This window comes from Pseudorca crassidens, chromosome 16, assembly GCF_039906515.1.
Source record: "Pseudorca crassidens isolate mPseCra1 chromosome 16, mPseCra1.hap1, whole genome shotgun sequence".
In the NCBI taxonomy this organism is placed as follows: domain Eukaryota; kingdom Metazoa; phylum Chordata; class Mammalia; order Artiodactyla; family Delphinidae; genus Pseudorca; species Pseudorca crassidens.
In genome coordinates this window covers 79,107,663-79,129,334 of record NC_090311.1, presented here as the reverse complement: position 1 = coordinate 79,129,334, position 21,672 = coordinate 79,107,663, and the positions used below count along the sequence as shown (strand labels likewise).

At 34.2% G+C, this 21,672-nt stretch overlaps 1 protein-coding gene across 6 annotated transcripts in view; it reads right to left on the bottom strand.

Moving 5' to 3' along the window:
- ARID4B (AT-rich interaction domain 4B) overlaps positions 1 to 21,672 on the bottom strand; it is a 126,636-nt gene that overhangs the window by 36,065 nt on the left and 68,899 nt on the right. For all 6 annotated transcript variants that reach the window (XM_067711036.1, XM_067711038.1, XM_067711039.1 and 3 more), the window contains exons 8-16: positions 18,696 to 18,834; positions 14,863 to 14,942; positions 13,062 to 13,138; positions 11,515 to 11,669; positions 8,263 to 8,335; positions 6,492 to 6,586; positions 5,346 to 5,443; positions 4,318 to 4,561; positions 3,838 to 4,013 (exon numbers count right to left, since the gene is read on the bottom strand). In XM_067711036.1, the coding sequence (XP_067567137.1) occupies positions 3,838 to 4,013; positions 4,318 to 4,561; positions 5,346 to 5,443; positions 6,492 to 6,586; positions 8,263 to 8,335; positions 11,515 to 11,669; positions 13,062 to 13,138; positions 14,863 to 14,942; positions 18,696 to 18,834 (1,137 nt within the window). The remainder of the gene's footprint in view (positions 1 to 3,837; positions 4,014 to 4,317; positions 4,562 to 5,345; positions 5,444 to 6,491; positions 6,587 to 8,262; positions 8,336 to 11,514; positions 11,670 to 13,061; positions 13,139 to 14,862; positions 14,943 to 18,695; positions 18,835 to 21,672) is intronic.

Genomic DNA, 21,672 nt, shown 5'->3' with positions numbered 1-21,672 from the left:
ATAAAATGATAAAAATCGTGGCTGTGATTGTTCCGGGAACAGCAGGTTCCAAGTGTATGATATTCTCTGAGTTTCAATTTAATATGAAAAACTAAAACTGTGCAGGATGACCATGGATGGTTACAGAAAGATACATTCAGAGAAAATGAAAACGGAAAAGTAGTGCATTAAAAGAAAATGTCCAACAGCCAGAAGAATAGAAGTTGTGTTGAATAGCAAGAAACTAGTAAGGTCGAATGTAACATTTTTCTCATGTTTTATTGTAAAAGTGTTTTACATCTCAGTTGACAAAAACAAAAATCATCACACCTTATAGCCATTTTCTGACTAAAAATTATTTTTCATTCAAATATTTCCAACCTCAGGATGTTTAAACAAAACTTTTTACTAGCCAAATGGCTAGTCTTAATAACTTTAAAATAATTGCAACTAAATTTTCAAAAGTTATACTAAATGAAATATTACTTTACCTTTCACAGGAATATCCTACTAACTTCATGTTACTATCCCATCAGGTTTTTTCTTTCTATTCCTCTAAACTTCAACACAATTTCTGCTCTCTTTAACACATATTTACTGCAAGTCCTCTTCTACCAATTCTCTCAACTTTAAAGTTCTGAAGAAATAGGTATATGAGAGGCCAATTCCAAATAATATGAAACTAAAAGTCATTTGCATTCTAGAAGCAGCAATGCAAACCATTCTGGTCTTTTCAATACCATGCACCTTCTAAAGCTGAGCATTCATATTCATTTTATATTAGCCACAAATCTGTATTCAACAAATTGGAGAAAATCTTAAATCATAAATCCTTCCAGGCACTAGATTTACCAAAAAAAAATAAATTTCAATAGGAAACTCTGGACTATATTTAGTTTTAATTTGCTCTGCAGTATGTCTAAACTTATTACAACAGTTTTCTCTCAAAAAGAATCCATCACTTTACAGCTGACAAATGAATAAATGTCATAAAACAGAACCACAAGACAACTTAAGTAATTAAGCTTTAAAAGTTAATGGCTATTAATATTTATATAAAATGTCTTCCTCCACTGATAACTTTAGTTTTATATTCTTATATGCTAAAGTACCAAACGAGCCAATTTTCTCTGAAATACATCACAAAGTCTACAAAGATCCTTAAGAATTAATCCTAGTTTAAAGACTCATTTACAGTCAAATAAATAGGTACTTAAAAAATTAAATGAATCTAGCTGTAATCTGAGATAAAAAATATGAACTCTGTTACTGAAAATATATTAACATTTCTATAATGAAGAAAAACTTATTAGTAAGGCTAAAATATCTGAGAAATTATCAGAAAGGGCGTTACGGATGATAAACTATTATTAACAACTTTAAGTAAATGATTTATATATACTATATATGTAGTATACACATATAAAATTAAAACAGTTAAGACTTTTTTTTGAAAGAACACTACTTGTTTAAATCATAAAAGTATACCCCTGCACATCAAGGAGAAAAGGAAGTGTATTCTGGCGGCTACAACAGATTGGTTATGTACCAGAGATTTATCATGCACCTCAGAATCATCATAAAAGAGATAAAAAATATATGAGAGATAAAAAGTCTAAAATTTTTAAAACGAAAACTAACTCTAAACTGTATCTTACATTATATAATGCACTGAGCACAACTGGTAAATGCCAATGATAGCAAGCACAACCTGACTTAAAGTGGTAGCCAGGACAATCCTTTATTTAATCTGGAATAAAAACCTAATATTCCATATTAATTTTAAAAAGCAGTCAAAAATTAAAAATTCTCATTTAATGTCAACCTCAGATGCAAAGCAAACAGGAATCACTCAACTAATACACTGAATTATAGAGAAGCAAACAACACAATTACTGGTTATCAGCCAAAGCAAATACTCTCCTCCTCCTCCTCCTCTTAGTGGCAAAATCAGAGGTAAATGCACTAAACTAAACAGAACACAGAATGCCGAGAAAGAGAGCCTTTCAAAGTATAAAATACAGCCAGTACACAGGTTAAAAAAATTAAGTTGATGTATATATTACACACACATACATACACACAAACACACGCATGCACGCCCCATTAGTTAGCTTTTAGAGAACTACAGTTTGGGAAACCAAATGTATCGACCAGGAACTTTTCATCCGAACTCACAAAGAAATATCAAATTTCCCAAGTTTGATGTCATATTCCTTATTTACAATGGAACAAATTAAAAACAAAAAAACTACTTTGGTTTATTAGTACCTATTATGGGCCAGGCGCTGAACCAGACATTTTACATAAATGAAATGATTTACTCCCCCACACCTGGACTACGAGGGAAGGACAATGAAAGTTCTCGGTAGCAGCTAATTACTTAGAGAAAGTTTATATACTAGAAAGATACTTATACATTAATTCTTTATAATTATAAAAGTTTCTATTGCACTTATCTAATAAAATTCAGAGATCAGTTTTGGACATTTCGAACCGGTAAAGCTTCTAAAGAACCCATAACGCTTCTAAAGCAGTCACAACAGGAAAATTTCAGTTTGTTGTATGATACATTTATAAATATCTGTGGTAAATAAAAAGGCCATATAGTTGAAAGATTTTTAAAAATCTGCAAAATATAGTTTATACCATAAAAGAAGCTGAAGTACCACCTTGAAAATTTAAGATAACTATTAGTAACAAAGAGAAAATACAGGCTAATCACAGGGCTTTCCACACAGTAGATGCTCTGGAAATGTCTACGTATTTAAAAATTCAGCAAAAAGCTGAATCCTTACGAAATTTCTTAATAGTTAAAACAGTCTCCAAGTAGCAGCAAGAGTACTTCAAATATACATTTAACACACACGGAAATATAGCCACGTAAAATGAACAAACACTTATACTATATTCATCTAAACCCAGTTTTGTTTCGTTTTTTCATGTATATTTGCATGTTGTGGCCAAAATTTCAGAAGAACACTAAAATGAGCAGAGATTTTAGGCAAAGAGCTGAATACTTACTAAGTTTCTTAATAGTTGAAATAATTTCCAATATCAGTAAGGAGTACTTGAAATACACATTTGTACACACAGATATACATATTACAAAGTATAATAAACACCTTTTACTATATTCATCTAAGCATGGTTTTTCCTCTTCCCTGCTTGTCTGCATGCTGTGGCCAAATTTCAGAAAAATACGAAAATGATCAAAAAAATATTTGGTTGTACTTATTTAAAAGAACCACTAACAATGGGAATATTTAGGTTTTATAAACCTCAGACACAAAATCAGATGCCAAAGATCACCTATAAAATCCAGGGGTCCACTGTCAGTACAGAGATTACATTGCTAAATAATTCATTATCCCAAACTGACCAAAACAAGTAAATGCTACTATCACATAAAACACAACATAACAATTCTGGCTTTTTAAAAACTAATTACTAGCACTTTTCCATTCTTATTTTTTGCTTAAAAAATGGTTACAATTCTCAAAATCTAGAGCCAACATACCATCTACAAAACACTGGAGAAGGCCATCTTCCCAAATTTATATTATCTGGTTATCCAGCAGAGGTTAAGGCAGTAAGAAGTGCTTTTCTCTAGCTCAAAATTTCATAAATTTCCATGATGAGAGCAAGAATAATGGATCAAAAATATGATCTTTTGCTACAAATTTGCATTAGTAGGGTCTCTGAAGGAGGCAAATACTATTTACATAATAAATGCAAATTTAAATCACTCATTTATTTTGTCAAATTTAGATTCATACATACACACACACATACAAAGAGCAAATTATAAGAATTCATTCAGCCAAAATGCATCTTAACCAAAAACAAATTTCTTACCCAGATTTTGCTTTTTCTTCTTCAGCTTCTACCTTTATGCTGAGGGATTCATCTACCCCAGTTGTCTCATCATCTTTATCTTCCAGATTTTCATTTTCTTCTGTTTTTTTCACATTAACCTCTTTTTCCTGATCAGACTGTGTAGGTATAGATTCTGATAAATTCTTTTTACTTCCCTAGAAAAAGATCAGAGGAACTATACCAACAAAAGTAAAAATTGTCAACCTCATTCCATTATCTAATTGTTAGCAAAAGGAGGTACCAACGAATACTAACATTGAGAAAGTTATTTTAAGAAACTCCTAAAACACTAGGCAAAATTAGCTAACAGCTATTTTAAACACAAAAATAGCACTTAATGAGGGAAGTGCATGAACAATAAAGTATAAAATTATATAATAAATTAACTATGTAATCTTTACAGAGGATGTAGAAAATGCACCAAAGAAGGCAAAGGACTATCAACAGTATCCTATTTACCAGAGAGGGCTGAATATTTTCCTTTCTTTCAGTACCCTCTTCAGTAGGCTTTTCTTCTTTCGGTATTACATTCTCCTCCTCTTCAATCTTTATTTCTTTGATTTCTGGTTCATTTTCTTCCTTAACTTTTATTTCTTTTACATTTTCACACTCCTTACAAGGCTTGTTAACAACTTTCTCTGGCAATGCCATCTGAAATTCAATATTGGCCGACCTACAGTACTCCTCAAAACCATATAAGTATCTGGAAATATGAAAAGATGTTACATTTGGGAAAACATTTTGAAATGTTATTGTAGAGTTGTAGTTCTTAAAACGTGTTCATTTCTCCTGTTTAAGTGCTCAGATATTGAGCTATGTTAATATTCAAATTTATTCTAGTTTAGTTCTTCCCAATCTTTTTTACTCAAACAGAAACATTTTTCAAAGAAAAATAAATTCATTAAAAAAAGATGCTAAAAGTGAAAAGACAGTCATCCTCTTAAATGTAGTAATTGTAACAACAGTAGCTATTAAAAGAATTAGTAATAGCATCTATTTGTTGAGCACTTCTTATATGCCAGGCACTGGACCTCTGAGTGCATGTAAAATTTCATTAACTCATCAGAGTAATCCTATGAGGCGAATAGTATCATCTCATTTAAAAAAAAGAGGAAATCGAGGCTTGAGAGAACAAATAAATGGTCCAAGGGCACAAAAAGCAAATAACCGGCAGAACCAGGACTCGAACCTGGGTTTATTTGACTTTAAAACTTTGGCATTAAAAAAAAAAACAAAAAACTTTGGCATTTTAACTTCTACACATACTTTCCAAATTTACTTGGCCACAAAAACTTTCTTCACAGACACTCTCACAGATCTAGTATTCATGGAATACACTCTAGAAAACGCTATTATAGAGTGACTACTCTAGTAAAACTTTCTTGATTTCTTCTTAGAAGAAATTACTAGCCTCAGTTATATGGTAAATTCCATCCTGCTTTCTAGGTAAAATATTGAATATAGCTATATCAAGTACACCTACTTACTTTTTATAAGCACATTTAACATTGTATCCTGCCGCTGAATTTAAGACAGGGATTCCAAGATCTTGGTAGACTTGTTTCCAAACAGCTCCACTTTCAATCTAACAGACAAAGTGAAATGAAAACTCCCAAATTAAAAGGTGGGAATGAGATAAAAGTTTGATAAATAATATGTGTGTGTGTGTGTGTGTGTGTGTGTATACACGAATATTCCTATATTTCTTGGTTCCAGTCTCAAGGAATGAAAAATATCAATCTTGATAAATTCTAAATCAAAAATCTGGTTTACAACAACGTTTTCAAGTTAAGTTTTGGTATTCTGACAAATCTCAGAATTACAAATGTTGAAATACTAGGCCATCTGACTTTTTTTTTTTTTTTGGCCACGTAGCACAGCATGCAGGATCCCACTTCCCCAACCAGGGACCGAACCCGCGCCCCCTGCAATGGAAGCACGGAGTCTTAACCACTGGACTGCCAAGCAGTCCCCATTTGACTTTTAAAGAAACCCTGCTATATATAATAAATAAGAAAACATCCACATTCCTAAATCAAAATCTTAATGAAAAGACAGAGATAAAAAGTTTTAATGATGTATGATTTCCCATAAAATATATAAGCTAATAAATCAAAGCAATTTTATGAATCTTAGTAATGCAGAATACTTTTTTTTCCTCCAGAAGAGTTGTAACTGGATGGGCACCATACCACACGGCAACCTTAAGATAATTTCTTCAGTTCAACGAAGATCTTCTGCATATATATGCAAATAATATGTTTTCTACATATATAAGGCACAGTGATAGAGATTAAGGATATAAAGAATATTAAGACAGATCCCTGCTCTCAATGACCTTATAGTCTAATGGAAAAGAGACAGAGAAAGAAAGAATTTCCACTAATATGGCTGTTTTATAACTCAGGTAGTTTATGAAAGTTTGACAAATTTAACAGTAAATCAGAAAGCTCATTTTTGAAAATTTTTAATTAAATTTAAATTTGGACTGAGGAAGCTAGCTGTTTCTAACTTGTACCCTCCATTTTCTTTTCCTTTTATTCTTAGGTTTTTATTAATAAACAATTTTAGATAATTTTTAGATGAGAAAACATGTATGAAAAACATGTTTCACTTTTGATCGTAATACTTACATTATCAAATCCTCCAAGTTTGTGTACAAGTCTGAATAACTTAAAGAGATTCAAATTTCGATATCCAAGTACAGGTCGCTTGTTAATGGGTGTGCCTATTAAAGGAAACACGAAATCTATTAGAACCATGCTATATTTTTAACTTAAACTCTGAAAAGATTCAAACATTACCCCAAATATACATAGTGCAAAGTGTGTATATATGAGAAAAAAAATCCCTTGTTAATCAAAAACATGATACCTACTACTTAAACCCATTTCATTAAAAATTTTTTTCCTATATCATATGTTTGAAACCTTATTTATATGGTTTCATTCAACTTTCATTCCCCTGATGAGCAAAAGAATAAATACTAAATGAAGCAAAATAAAATACCAACAGAAATTTTTAAAAATCAGGGTAACAAGGTTTGGTAGAACTGAAAAAAGTGTTGAGATAATTGATGGGCAACTGCGTCACAATGAGAGTTATCTTTATGATACTTCCTTTGTATTTTACTAATTTTCTACTATTCTAAAGAATAATTCTAGAATAAAGCTATAGTGTTGTTTATTCTAACATGTGAAAATGCAGAAGGACACTAAAACTATCAAACTGTTAGGATGTGGTAGAGAAAACAACAGGATAGAGATACACAACTTACTGCCCTTTCCAAAAAACATATGACTGGCATAATCACATTTTTCACTCTTTTCTAGTATTAGATTTTATTCATTTTCTTCACTTTTTTATTTACCTTACACATAAAAGCTTAAGAAATAGCCTGCCTTCATAGGCCAAGCCTCCATTCATACAAATAAATAATATAGGAATCAAGGACATTTTATATTGAAGAATAAAAAGATACCCACATTGTAGTAGCCACTATGATTTATGAGAGCAAAAAGAAGACCAAGTCAGCTTCTACTCATCAACAATACAAAACTGGATTAAAAAAACATTAATTCACAGAGCACAGTAGCACTTTCAAGTATTATTCATTCATTTTGTCCTTCTCCTCAAGCTAGAAAGCTTTCTGCCTCTCACCACTCCTTTTCTAGCATCTTCCCAAGAAAGGAGAAACTATACTCTGAACAGCAGATAAGCAAGAGAGTAACAGGGCCATCCATAGTTATTGGTGGACTAGGTCATCATTGCAAATTAAAAGTTATTGTTAGGTACCCATTCCTCTTTCCCCCAATGCTCATATTTCTTAAACCACAAAAGCAGATTTGATAAGTTAAGCCCAGGCTCACCTTGATACTTGGTCACCTTTCTCTATGGATGGTTTAATTCTGTTCTTAGTTCTATGTGGCTGGGTTATAAGAAGACTTATAAGGCCCATCTTAGAATGTATGCTTGCTCGCTCTCTCTCTCTCACTCACTCACATACACAAACACATACACATGCAGGAAATAGCAAACAGTGATTTTAGAGAAGAGGCTTTTCTACAGGCATGTATGTAGGCTCAAATAAAATGGTACTCTGATACCCATTCTGCTACTGTTTCCTAGTGTAAGAGTTCTTTGGCGGGGGGGTGGTCCCATAAATGGGTGGGGGGACAGAATACAGTAATTTATGGGTCCGTGGCCATAATATCCATCAAAATACTGTCAAATTCCACATTCCACTTCCTATGTGACAGACACCGTGCTAGGATGCTGGTGATTGGAAATCAAACAGATAGCCATGATTACCAGTGACATGCAGCTTAATAAACAGAATTCTTATTTTAAGATATTAATTATCTGATACCTACATTAATGATGAATAAAAGAAAAAACACTCACCTCTATCTTCCATAAATTTGTACAACTGTTGAAGAAAGTTCTCCCTTTCCTCTGGAAATGGTTCTATTTCTTCCTAATTTTAGTCACAGAAGAATAGAATATTATTTTCCTCAGTTAAGCATTTTACTAACACAAGTAGATTTCCTACCAACAGCAAAGACTAATACTGGAATATTTCAAAGGCTTTTTACCAAATTAAAATTATTTCTTAACACTAAGCTATTCAAAACCAGAAAGCCTAGACATTTCATGCTTTACAGAGAAATATGTCCTAAAAGATTATCTCAATAGTGACAGTTCCAAATGTAAATGCTCATATAAGAAATGAGACCAGCAAAATGATTCATGAACTTTTTACCAGATCAGAGATCTAGTCCTTCATAGGACTAGGTCATAGGCTTAAGAAGACCTACTCTCACTTATATTAAACTGGGTCAGGGTTTACCATCAAAACTAACTCTATTATTGCTCCTCAAAGAACTGAACAAGTGTGGGTCCCATTAACTGCGACTATAATTATCCTTCGTTATATATGGCCCCACTGTATAGTGCTTCGAGCTTATAAAATCAGTAAAGTGGGGAACAAACTTGATCTACAATACCTGAAGATTCAGACTTAGGGAAATCTTCAAGTAATAAAATAGTTCCCCGATTTATCAATTACAAGGGAGGGACTAGCTTCTTGCTGCTGTGGCCAGGGGCTGTGGCAGTAGGGAGCTGGTCCTGAAGCAACCTGCAAGGAGCAGGGTAGTAGGTGAGATGGAGGAACTCATCAATTCAGTGACTATCAAGCCATTCAACAATATTTAATGAGCACCGGTAAGTGTAGGCACTATGCAAGGTGCTGAGTCAAATAAAAGAGAAAAAAGCGATGGCACCTGCCATTACAGAACATGATCAGGAGTAACTGCAGAGGAAGTGATTCAAAATATACACCTAGGCTTTACAGTTACTCTGGCTGAAACAAATGTACTACTAATAGTAAAAGTCAGGAGCATACTTTTCAACTGGTAGTCTAAATAAATCATTTGAATTTTAAAAATCATGAGGCTAAAGCCACTGTTTGAGTGAGATTTGCCTCTTTATTTTATAAGCTAGCAGAAAAAAGGAAGGAAGTTAAAACAACAAAAACTCATGTTGATAAACTATTGTGCTTGCTAATTGGGAAGAAAAGAATCAATGACAATTATTAGTTTGCTCAGGATGAATCTGTATTTCTCAACTTAAACATGGTCCACATACACTGGATTGTGGTAAGGTAGTCACATATAAGTCTAAGGAAATCTGTTTTCTAGATATTATCTTAAATGCCCCCAAGGTACAATATTTGACTTAAACTGTCAAATGTATTCCTGTTGCAACAAAATTTAAGTGAAGTTTGTATTTAACTTAAAAAAAAAGTTTAAACTGGAAACCAGATCTGCTTTTATAAAAACATTTGTAAAACATAAATCTAAGTGACAGAAGTTTTGGTAACTAATACTTACTGATCATCTGTTACACGTTACACACTATGACAGACAGACTACAAGTAAGACAGAGTCCCTACCACTGAGGAGCTTACAGATTAGTAGGAGAGAAAACAAATAGAAAAATAAATATATGTACATATGTATGTACATGTATATATGTAGGCAAAAATTTCTACAAGGAATAGTAGTAGTTTAGATTAGCAAATCGAGTGATTAACTTTTCCTAAGGTGAGGAAGGTGATAGTTCTCAGAGGGTTTCCCTTTACAGAGGGGACATGTCAGTAGGATTTAAAAAACCGAACAGGACTGTGTCAGGCTGACGGGGGGAGGGCACTGTAGGCAGAGGTATTGGTTTGTGCAGAGGTGAGTAGAAACGAGGTATGTAATTTGATGTTGCTGCAACATAATGTTCATAAGTAGAAGGGTAGGGAGTTAGTTCCCTGGCGGTCCAGTGGTTAGGACTCAGCACATTCACTTCTGTGGCCTGGGTTCAATCCCTGATCAGGGAACTAAGATCCCGCAAGATGCACCATGCAGCAACACCCCCTCCCTGCCCCCCAAAAAGTAGGAGGGTATACCAAGAGAAGTGATATAAAAAAAGGCAGGGGTGGGACTACAAAGGGAGGTTCTAAAAGTGAAGTTTGACTTTCAGAGTGATAAGAAGCAACTGCAGAGGTTTTAAGCAAGGAACTGATGGCTCCGAGCATTTTAAATAGAAGGCAGTGGGGAAGGAGACTGAAGCCTGCAAAACTTTTACACTACACACTGTCATAGATCACTATATTATAAAACATAAACTCTAAGACAATCCTATTTCATTACTAGTTGCTTACTACAGTTAAATGGCAAAATTTTATAACTTACCTAAAATATTACATATTAACTTATCTTTGTTTCCTAAAAACATTAAATACAATTCACTTCATGGTCATGTATTGCAGCTTCACTATCTGCACCATTACCCCAATAACTTTGATAAAGTTGTCCAAGAAACCATTAAAAAGCACAGTGGTGCAATGTCACTAGTAATATTATGAGCATCTTTTCCCGGTACTTGTCATTGCTAGACCTAAAGTAACAGCTACAATAAAATATAAATTTAGCTCCTTGATCCATATAAATTGACAGATGTCTTATTTATGATCTAATTAGAACTATCTACCCAATTGTATTAGATAAAGTCATATAAGATTCTCTGAATTAAAGAGATATTAATCTTTACTTTTTTTGCTATTTATTCCTTTAATACTAGATGGAAGACATATTTTATATTTTACTAGGTATTTTAATAAAATATGCAGATGTAAACATACTATGAGGTGACAGCTGTCTACATGATGGTAAAACGCATATGAAAGTAGAGTTTTCCTATATTAGGTAGGGATTTCCTTAACCATCTGATAAAAAAAAGCACAGCAAGATTAAGAAACTTTTTCCCTTTTTATTTTTTTAATTGAAGTATAGATGACATACAATATTATATTAATTTCAGGTGTACAACATATTGATTTGACACATACATTATGGACTGAAGATTAAGAAATATTTTTGAGGTTACTGAGATAACTATACTTAATATTTTTAATTTCACAAGACCATATTTCTGTTTTAAGGTAAGCAAGCAAACTACTTGATTATGATGAATATCACAAGTACAACTGTATTATGAAATACTTCTAATGTTAAAAATATTTAAGTGATTAATGACTTTAGCCAAATCCCAACTCACCAAGGAAACATGTGTCCTTCATTTGAAAAGGCATCAACTATGTTTACTCACCTCCTCTTCACTGCTGTTGTCCTCCTTTGCTTTTTCATCATCTTCCTCCTCCTCTTCTTCCTCTGCTTCACTGCTAGAACTATCTTCTTTCAACTCAGTCTTCCAGTTAGCAGGAATAGTTCTACTTTTGTGAAACTCAAGTGCCTGATCAAAGGCTGGAAAGAGACCATAAACTATATCAACTGGAGAAATTAAGAAAACTGATTTGTCTAAAAATACTAATAGGATAAAGAAATAAAAAGCTATTGTGCTGCCACCACTGACATTTATGAAGTGTTTGCTATGAGCCAGGCGCTATGCTAACTGCTTTTCCATGCAGCAACTCATTTAATCTTAACAGTCTTAGGCATTAGGCACCCATTTTATAGATGGCAAAACTGCTACCATTTTTTTTTTTTTTTTGCGGTACGCAGGCCTCTCACTGCTGTGGCCTCTCCCATTGCGGACACAGGCTCCGGACACGCAGGCTCAGCGGCCATGGCTCACGGGCCCAGCCGCTCTGCGGCATGTGGGATCTTCCCGGACCGGGGCACGAACCCGTGTCCCCTGCCTCGGCAGGCAGACTCTCAACCACTGCGCCACCAGGGAAGCCCAAAACTGCTGCCATTTGAAGGTGACTTAGGTTCAAACAAAGACAAAAGGGGCAGTTTTCTTCTTTTAAATGAAAATTAAGAGTGTCTAATAAAAAATACTTTAAGATAGGTAAATCTTTAATCGTTTTATCAAAAAAAAGATTATTAAACAGTATTATATACCAGGCACAGAGTCATTGTAATAACACACAATACCTGAAAATATACTATAAATATGTCCTCTACATTTTTCATTAAGCCTGAATTAAAATTATATTAACAATTACCTTAAACTAAAATTAGCTAGACAGTTATTCTCACTTTATAATACATGGAAATAAATTCTAAACCATAAATTCTTGATGATTTTTAACCAGTCTACATAGCATATCATTCGACTCAGTGAACATGGGCAAAGAAAAAATAAACAGATATTTACAATGCTAAAAATCAAGTAAGAGATGCAATTATCACGTATTCCTTAATAAAATATAACTACGGTTATAAGAAATGCCAAATCAAAATTACTTTGATCCCTGTTTCTACCATCCGCAGGAACTAATATTTTATATACTAGGCAAAAGCCAGACTACAGTAACAGGTGATGATATTGTTCTTTCCCATTTTTAGACTATTGTCCCAATTATAAGCTAAAATAAAGAAAAAGAATACCTATGATAACAAAAGCACGTGGGTTTACAAAAGTATAAGTAGCATAGAACCAAATGTAACTTTAAAGACTTAAAAAAAATTTTAAGACCAAAAGAATATTTAATCCTCAGAAATACTTTTTACTTTTTTTTTTTTTTGCCCATGCCACATAACTTGCAGGATCTTAGTTATCTGACCAGGGATCAAACCCAGGCCCCAGCAATGAAAGCTCCAGAGTCCTAACCACTGGACCGCCAGGGAACCGCCAGGGAATTCCCCATTAGTTTTTAAATTAACTATAATTTGTTCCAAGATTATCCTTACCTTGTTTTAATACAGCATCAGGCTTTGGTGCAGTGTCACTAGTAATTTCATGGACATCCTTTCTTGGTACTGAAGTACTATATTATTTTTTTAATTTTAAAGGAAAAAACCCACAAAAATACAACAGAGATTAATTAAGAGTCCAATTACCTACCACAGAAAGATACTGAAGACATGGGAATACTGACATTTACAATGAAAATGATTGCATACACGGTTGCAAGTCCCAAATAAAATGCTAGGCAGGATGTTAAAATATGTAATCACCTACAGAAGGACCCCACCTTAAGAGATGTTTTATAAACAACAAGGTATTCTCAAATATCAGAGGACTTAGCTAAATGCAATACTAAGAACACTGAAACACTGAAAATAATAAATTAAAATGTCTGGATAGCAGAATGCATCAATCCAATAAAAAATAAGTTGAATAGCAAGAATTGGCCATCATCTTAGGATAAGCACAAGAAATTACTAAATTTAAGACTGGAAGAACATGTACTATTTTATAATGTAAAATGTTCTTTTAACAAATTTTTTTTAAACTGAATTCTAGGTTCACAAGCAAACTTCTAACATATAATTTAAGGTTTTTCATGGAACTTAGCAACCGTAAGGAGGGGCTGGATGCAAGCAACTGGGAGAGGTTCATTCTATCATATACATCACATATTTCCTATTTTACACTAATAAATCATCATTCATCTTTTCTGCACTTGGTTTGTCTCAACCAACCCACAAAAGCCTAAAAACTATTCCAAATACATTTTTCAGCCTGCTTTTTTGAACTTTTTATTTAAAAATTTCAAATATATACAAAAGTAGACAGAACAGTACAATGAACTCCCACATATCCGTTACCCAACTACAATAATCATTAACTCAGAGTCACTGTTTCATTTATACCCCTACCTACCTCCTCCCACCCCAACTGGATTATTCTGAAGCAAATCCCAGACATTATATAGCTTAATTTATAATATTTCATTACGGAGCTTTAAAAGAAAATTCTGTTAAAAATATAACCATATCATTATCACACATTTAAAAATTCACAGTGATTTCTTAGTATCATCAAACCAGTATTCAATTTCAGTGTTCAAATTTCTCTGATTATCTCCATTTTGTGAAACTGAGTTTCATATAGACTGTTTTTAAAAATCACATTTCAGAACTTGAAAACCCAAACACCAATCTTAAAGCATGATGATCCTCTTAAAGTATAGTCACCCAATAAGGCAAAATATAAAATACATGCATTTTCTAGTCACACAATTCTTCAAGAAAGAAAAAACACATAGTTTTTCAGTTCCAGAAAAGTTCTACATGAAAGGTCACTTTCTTAATACTTAACATACATTTATAGTAATTCATTTTAATCCTCAGCCTACTGCAGAAGTCGAATGTTACACAACAGGGTAACACTAACCCATTTAGACATAATTAAAAATGACAGAAAATCCTAATTAGACATTCAAAAACAATAAATATATCAATATCAATCAAGTATTAGATGTGGTAGATATATCGAATTTTCCTCAATAAATCATCAGCTATTACACAGGGAAATACTGACAAATTAGACAGCACTTAGAGTCTGGTTTAGAAAAGACCAAATGAACAAGAAAAGACATATCATAAGACTACTATACTTAATGATAATATGAAAAATGACCATACTCTGAAACATCGTGTATGATGAGAAGGAATAGCATAAGGTCATTGGAAATAACTAATTTATAATTTACCATCCCAATCTGGAAAAACAGCATATTTTTCATACCAAGTGAATTATACTTACAATTTGCCATCTTTGAAAGATCGAACAAGAATATTGTCTTTTTTCACAGCAATTTCATCACTACAATCAGGACAAACCACCTTTTAAAAAAAGTGTGAAACTATTATAACTAAAAGCACATTTATAGATAGTTATATAAGTATCAATTACTTAAATCCTTTTCAAAAATAGTTTCAGCTTAAAATTTAAAAACTAATTTTAGTTTGAGGGTAAACAGCTACACACACATGTGGGAACACACACAAGTAATTTTAAGTTTATATCCTTCCCACTCTCTGGATTAATCCACATTGTTTTCTGACACAGGCACGGTGTTGAGAGCAGAACTGTGGCTGTGACTAGACTGAAGCTGTGGACAAAGTCTAGGCAGAAATAGAAAGCTGGAATGAGAGTACCTCAGGGGTGGAAAAAGAGGGAGGGCTAGTCCTAACAAAGGGTCTGCAGCAGGGCTATGAGAACAGCAGGACCAAAATGGGATCAGATATCAGAACCTTAATCAGAGCAGTCGCTATCTTAAAAAAGACAGAGGTGACGTTCCACTGATTACTTACATTTAAATATACACTTTAACACATGCTAAAATTTCTCCATAATACTACCCACTCTAAAAAGTAAGCATTTTAAACTGGGTACCTTCCTGGAGTCTGTATAAGATTTATTATGAACAAAATAAAGATATATTTTATTTGAAGTCATCTCAACTATTATGTAAAGGATAAAGCATGCCTTCCCAAAGGTAATACTAATGTAAGACACCTATAAATTTTTATTATTTTAATCCCAAGATAGCCCACTAGATATACCAAGAACAATAGTATATTTACAGCTTTTAATGAAAAATGGGCTAAGTAAGTATGACAGATTTAAGGACTGTCTCATTAGCTCTGAAAAATGACACAATAGTACATAAAGGCATGTATTCTCACCACAGGTTTGAGAGGAGTGAGAAACAGGTAAGTTCTAGTTCAGTCTTTAAAAGGTTAACAATTTCCATAATTGTAACTGCACTGCATTAAGCATTGCTTAAATGTTGATGGCATTATGAAATAATTCACTCATGAAAGTCTTTTACATGCGTTAGCATCTACGAAAACTTTCCTATCATTTCAAAAAAGTCCAGAAGTAAGTACTTAATATCTGTTCATTCATTCATCCAGTCACTCTACAAATATTAACTATTTCATCAAGGTACCGTACTAGACCACAGAGGCCTAGTCAGTCACCGTTCCTCCCCACAATGAGCTTGTATTCTAGCTGGAAAGACAAGCACTAAACAAGTAACTGCACATTTATTTAACTGCTATTGTGATAAGTCTTTATGTAGGTGGTCAGGGACCACTTTCTTGAGGACACAACATTTAAGCTCAGCTTTGAAAGCTGAGTAGGAACTGGCTTGACGAAGGATGTATGTGTGTACACGTGTGTACCACAGGGCTGCGCTGCAAGCAGAGGAAACAGATATGCGAAGGGTCTGACACAGCAAGCAGTGGAGCCCATTCCAGGAAGCAAAAAGTCAATGTAGCTAACTTTCTGCCTGGGCTGAATAAGTGAGGTAAACAGAGTTCAGATTTGTCAATCTTGCATGCCATGTTAATTCTGAGGATAAAATCTAAACTCTTCAAGGGAAGGATCCAAAGCAAGATAATGTCATAATAGAATTGCCTTTTAAAAAATTACTTTGACTGTCATAAAGAAAATGGACCAGAGAAGGACAAGAGCTGGAAGAGATGAAGCTACTGCAAATCTTCCAGGTGAGAGATGGTGACCTGGATGTAAAGTGGTGCTGATGGCAAATTAAAGGAACAAGAAATATTAGAGATAATTAGGGAAGTGGAGAGATGACAGAGAGATGACAGAGAAATGCTTACATTTCTGCCTCATGCAAATGGTGTCATTCACAGGGAGAGGAAACAATGGAGAAGGGTCATGTTTGGGAATAAGGGAGGAGAGAATAAATTTAGCTTTAGGCTTATTAAATTTTGAGGTGAATTAAATTTTGAGGTGACTAAAGGGCAGCCAAGTGGAGATAATGATAGATAGATACCCAGGTCCAGAGCTCAGAGTAGGGGTCTGAACTCTAAGCTATAAACTTGGGAGTAAACAGTCTAAATATCAGGGCTCTAAAACTGTGAGCCAAAATCACACATTTTTTTCTTTCTCATGAGCTTAGGATTTTGAAAACCACACACGTGACAGCTTTGGCCAGTGCTGACGATGGCGTGTAAGTGGGTTCACTCTCCATTCTGTTACAGGAACTACAATCCACATTTTATCCCATTCACCCATGCATGTGATTTTCTTTGGTCCCTAAGACATTTCAGTTTATTATCTCTGCAACCAATGCTATAAAAGGGGATGAGATCACCCTAAAGAGAATACAATGTGATATATTCTGAACCTTGAATAACAACATTTTAAAGCTTGGTTAGAGGAGAAACAGTGAAGGAAACTGAAAAAGAGGACTGCGTGAGTCAGGGAAGCTAAGATTTCCTCCCCTTAAAATGGGGGTAAATACCACTTATGTTTCAGCCTCAATTAGGATTAAATGAGACCATGTGCTTACATGAACAAGCTAGCACAGTGCCTGGCCAGGAGTGCTCAAAACATGGTGGCTATTAATAGTTCCTAGAAGTATGCAATTGTTCTCTAACATGATGTTACCAAGCAGTTGTTAAAATTTACTCAATTTATAAACACTAATTTTAAAAATAGAAATACAAATACTGTTTATGTGATTATGTCAAGATTGTTTGATTCAAAACACAATTTCACACTCTAGTTGATAAAAATTATTTATCACTTTCCAAAAGATCTCAAATTTGTGGGGAGGATAATATGTATCACTAATGCTAAGATTTTTAAAATAATGATAAAACCGTTGACTAAGCAGATTACTAACCTTTCAGTATTGTATATCTTTAAATATTTTTCTCATCATCAAGAAAACTATTTAGAAATTATGATGAGAGAATCTTAAATTAATACTGAAAATACTAAAGTGCAAATTTTAATGTTCCTTTTGTTTTAGAAAAAGACACACAAAGCTCTTTCAAAACATGTTTTCAAAAGAAATTCTTTCAAAGAATCTTAGTGCTTTAGGAAAAAAGAAATGATCACATACACTGACACTTCCATTTTTAGCTTGCCATTAACCCAAAGCTTGACAAGTTACTTAACCCTTCTAACACTCAGTTTCCTTATCTCTAAATGAGGATAAATAATACATAGCTCATAATCAGCATAAAGACCTTAGCACAATCCTTACACATAACAGGCATCCAATAAATGTGTAATGGATAGATGGATATATGCAGAGGTACAAAGGCATCATAAAGTATTTATACTTATTAAAATAATTGCCCTCATCAGTTTTAATTATAACTGTAAGAGTTGACAATTATTGGGCATTTATTTTGTGCAAAACACTAAACACTTGGGACAAAGAATACAAAATGTTTACCGAAAAGGATGAAAAATAGATATCATTTGTAGACAACAGTAGAAAACAAGATTCTGTTCTTCTTTTGCAGCCTTTTGCATGTTAGATTTAGAAGTTTTAAAAGTTTGCATGAGGAATTTTTCACCCAAAATTGAGCAGTGTAACATACCTAGCCTCTAAAATTATCATGATTTTCATCCTTTCTCGGATGACTTCAGGAGTTCTTTGTACTCAGAAATAACTTTCAAAGTAATTTTGTGTGAACTGAATGATGCTAAAACCATTTCCCCATTTTGTACTGTACCTATGAGAAAACACTAGTAAGAAAATCAACCGTTTTCTTCATGAACTTATATAGTTGAAAATTAAACTCTTTCATATTGAAGTTACTCACCAATGCAGGAAACGATAGTGCTTTCTTTTTATCCAAACTAACGTAATCTACACATACAACTTTTCCTAGCAGCTCATCAATCTGTTTCCTATCATCCTCATCTTCATCACTGGAGGATGAAGAAGACTCTTCCTCTGGTCTAGGGAAAGAAAAAAAATGAAATATTTCTATTTATCTTCACAAAGAATAAGCACACCAAGCTGATGAATACAGGTATTCTAGAAATCTTACCCCATTTCCTACAACCTACAGAATGGCTAATTTAAATTTTTAAATAATTTTCTAAATTTCTAAAGAATAATAATAATTTTAAAAAGGTTATCATTAGAGGAAAGCAATCCATTTTCCTAAAAATCTTCTGGATTTATTTAGTGCTATTTTAAAACATTAAGGGAAAGATCAGAACAGAATAACACTGGTCCCCAAATTCTCAAAGAGCTGAAGGTTCCATACGAAGCATCCCAGTACTGCACTAAAATATACTAGATCCTCCTCTCAGATTAAAGGAATTCTGGAGATGGCAGTTTTACACTCCCAGGACAAAGCTAAGTTTATTTATTTATTTATTTTGGCCATACCACACGGCTTACGGGATCTTCAGTTGCCCGACCAGGGAACTGAACCCGGGCCACCACAGTGAGAGCACGGAGTCCTAAAATTTGGACTGCCAGGGAATTCCTCCAAAGCTAATTTTAAATAGGGGAAGGCAGATCTTTATTAATGGGGATCAGGCTGAGGAGAGGAACCACTCTGGTAAGAGATCACCATTGCTGTCTTTAATATCAAATATACACAAACTACATATTCATAAGATGCACAATATGGTTCTTTTGTATTATGTTAAAAACTCCTTGGGCTTCCCTGGTGGTGCAGTGGTTGGGAGTTCGCCTGCCGATGCAGGGTACACGGGTTCGTGCCCCGGTCCGGGAAGATCCCACATGCCGCGGAGCGGCTGGGTCCGTGAGCCATGGCCGCTGAGCCTGAGTGTCCGGAGCCCGTGCTCCGCAACGGGAGAGGCCACAACAGTGAGAGGCCCCCGTACCGCAAAAAAAAAAAAAAAATTCCTTTCAGTTACATTGTATATTGGACTAGTAAGTTAGAAAAAAGAAAAAGGAACTATACAAAACCATCCATTTGATGTTAGAGGAAAGTATAGTAAAAAGGAAAACTAAAAGAAAAACAAAAAAAAATTCTGAATCTGGTTCCGAGAAAGCCCACAATTAGTGGTAAAGAAAACAGATTCTAATAACTGTGATCAAAATGCCCACAATAACTGTAGTGACCTAAATGGGAAGGAAATCCAAAAAAGGGGGGACATATGTATACGTATAGCTGATTCACTTTGCTGTACAGTAGAAACACAACATTGTAAAGCAACTATACTCCAATAAAAGTTAAATGGGCTTTATGAATCAAAAAAAAATGCCCAGAATAAGTAATGATACTAAGAAAGCTGAATAAATAGACTGCAAGAGAATGAGAAAAATAATAAAATAAAAATGATATTTTTATAAAATAAAACAGGATGACAATATAAATGTCATCCTTTTATATTTATATATTCCAATGTATTCCAATATATATTTATATATTCCGACGTAAATATAAAGGAAGCAAAACCTATTATAATACTATTAAACATTTTAGAGTTAGACAGGGGGAATATCACTATCTGATTTCAGTGATCACTCAATTAACCTAAAAATTGTCCCGTGATTAAAAAAACAAAGCAGGGCTTCCCTGGTGGTGCAGTGGTTAAAAATCCACCTTCCAATGCAGGGGACACGGGTTCGAGCCCTGGTCTGGGAAGATCCCACATGCCGCAGAGCAACTAAGCCCGTGCACCACAACTACTGAGCCCACGTGCCACAACTACTGAAGCCCGCATGCCTAGAGCCCATGCTCTGCAACAAGAGAAGCGCACCACAATGAGAAGCCCACGCACCGCAACGAAGAGTAGCCCCCGCTCACTGCAACCAGAGAACAGTCCGCGCGCAGCAACCAAGACCCAATGCAGCCAAAAACAATAAATAAAATAATTTTTTTAAAAAAAGCAAATCTTCAAAATTTGCTACTGAGTAGAACTACTGTACTTCAAATGGCACTTAAAGCAGTTTAACCCTGACCTAGAAAGGAGGTAGCAGGAAAAATCAACACACCTTCATATTAGCAGAGCATAAAACCTTACAAATTGGCACAAAGCTTGGGATAATAATGACAGACTTCACAAGTCTGATTTCTACTTGATTAGAAGAACTTCTCAAGGACAACACAACCAAATTTAAAACCATAATTATTGCTTTTTTCAAAGTAGTCACAGAAGACTCATTCAGCTGGGGTTTTATGGACACCCTTTCTGTCATTATCATTAGCAAGACAGAAAGTCACAATGTCACAAATAACATTAATCAAATTTGTAAAACATAGAAAGAGAAAACTGGGCTTTACTTGGCTAACAATGTCATCTGCAACAGTAATGAAAATTCTAATTTCTTTCATAAGACTTAACAAATGTGAAGACTTCAGACACGAGAAAGTTATATATATAAAAATGTAAACTGACTGGCTACATAAAACATCCATCCACTTCACATCATGTCCAGACTCCACTCCAAAACCATTCCCCACTCGTGGACTAGATTTCCTCCTCCCTCTCACCTACTCAAGCCTTTATTCCAGCAATGCTCGCTTCTCTCTCCTGTATCAATTTTTCTGCCTCTACTAGATTGAGTTCTACCAGTATAGTGTTATTTCTAAGAAAACGCTGTTACTTCTCCCACTTAAAAAAACAGAAGATCCCCTGGCCTCACTTTCTCCACCAACTACTCCTCCCCTTGGCAGAGAAACAGCCTAGAATGTTTTATACCCAGACATTTGGAACCTTTTTCACCTCCTCTAAGTGTCTGTTCAAATGTCACCTCAATTACGTTACACTGATCACCTTATTCCAATTTATAACCTGCCCATCCCAATTCCC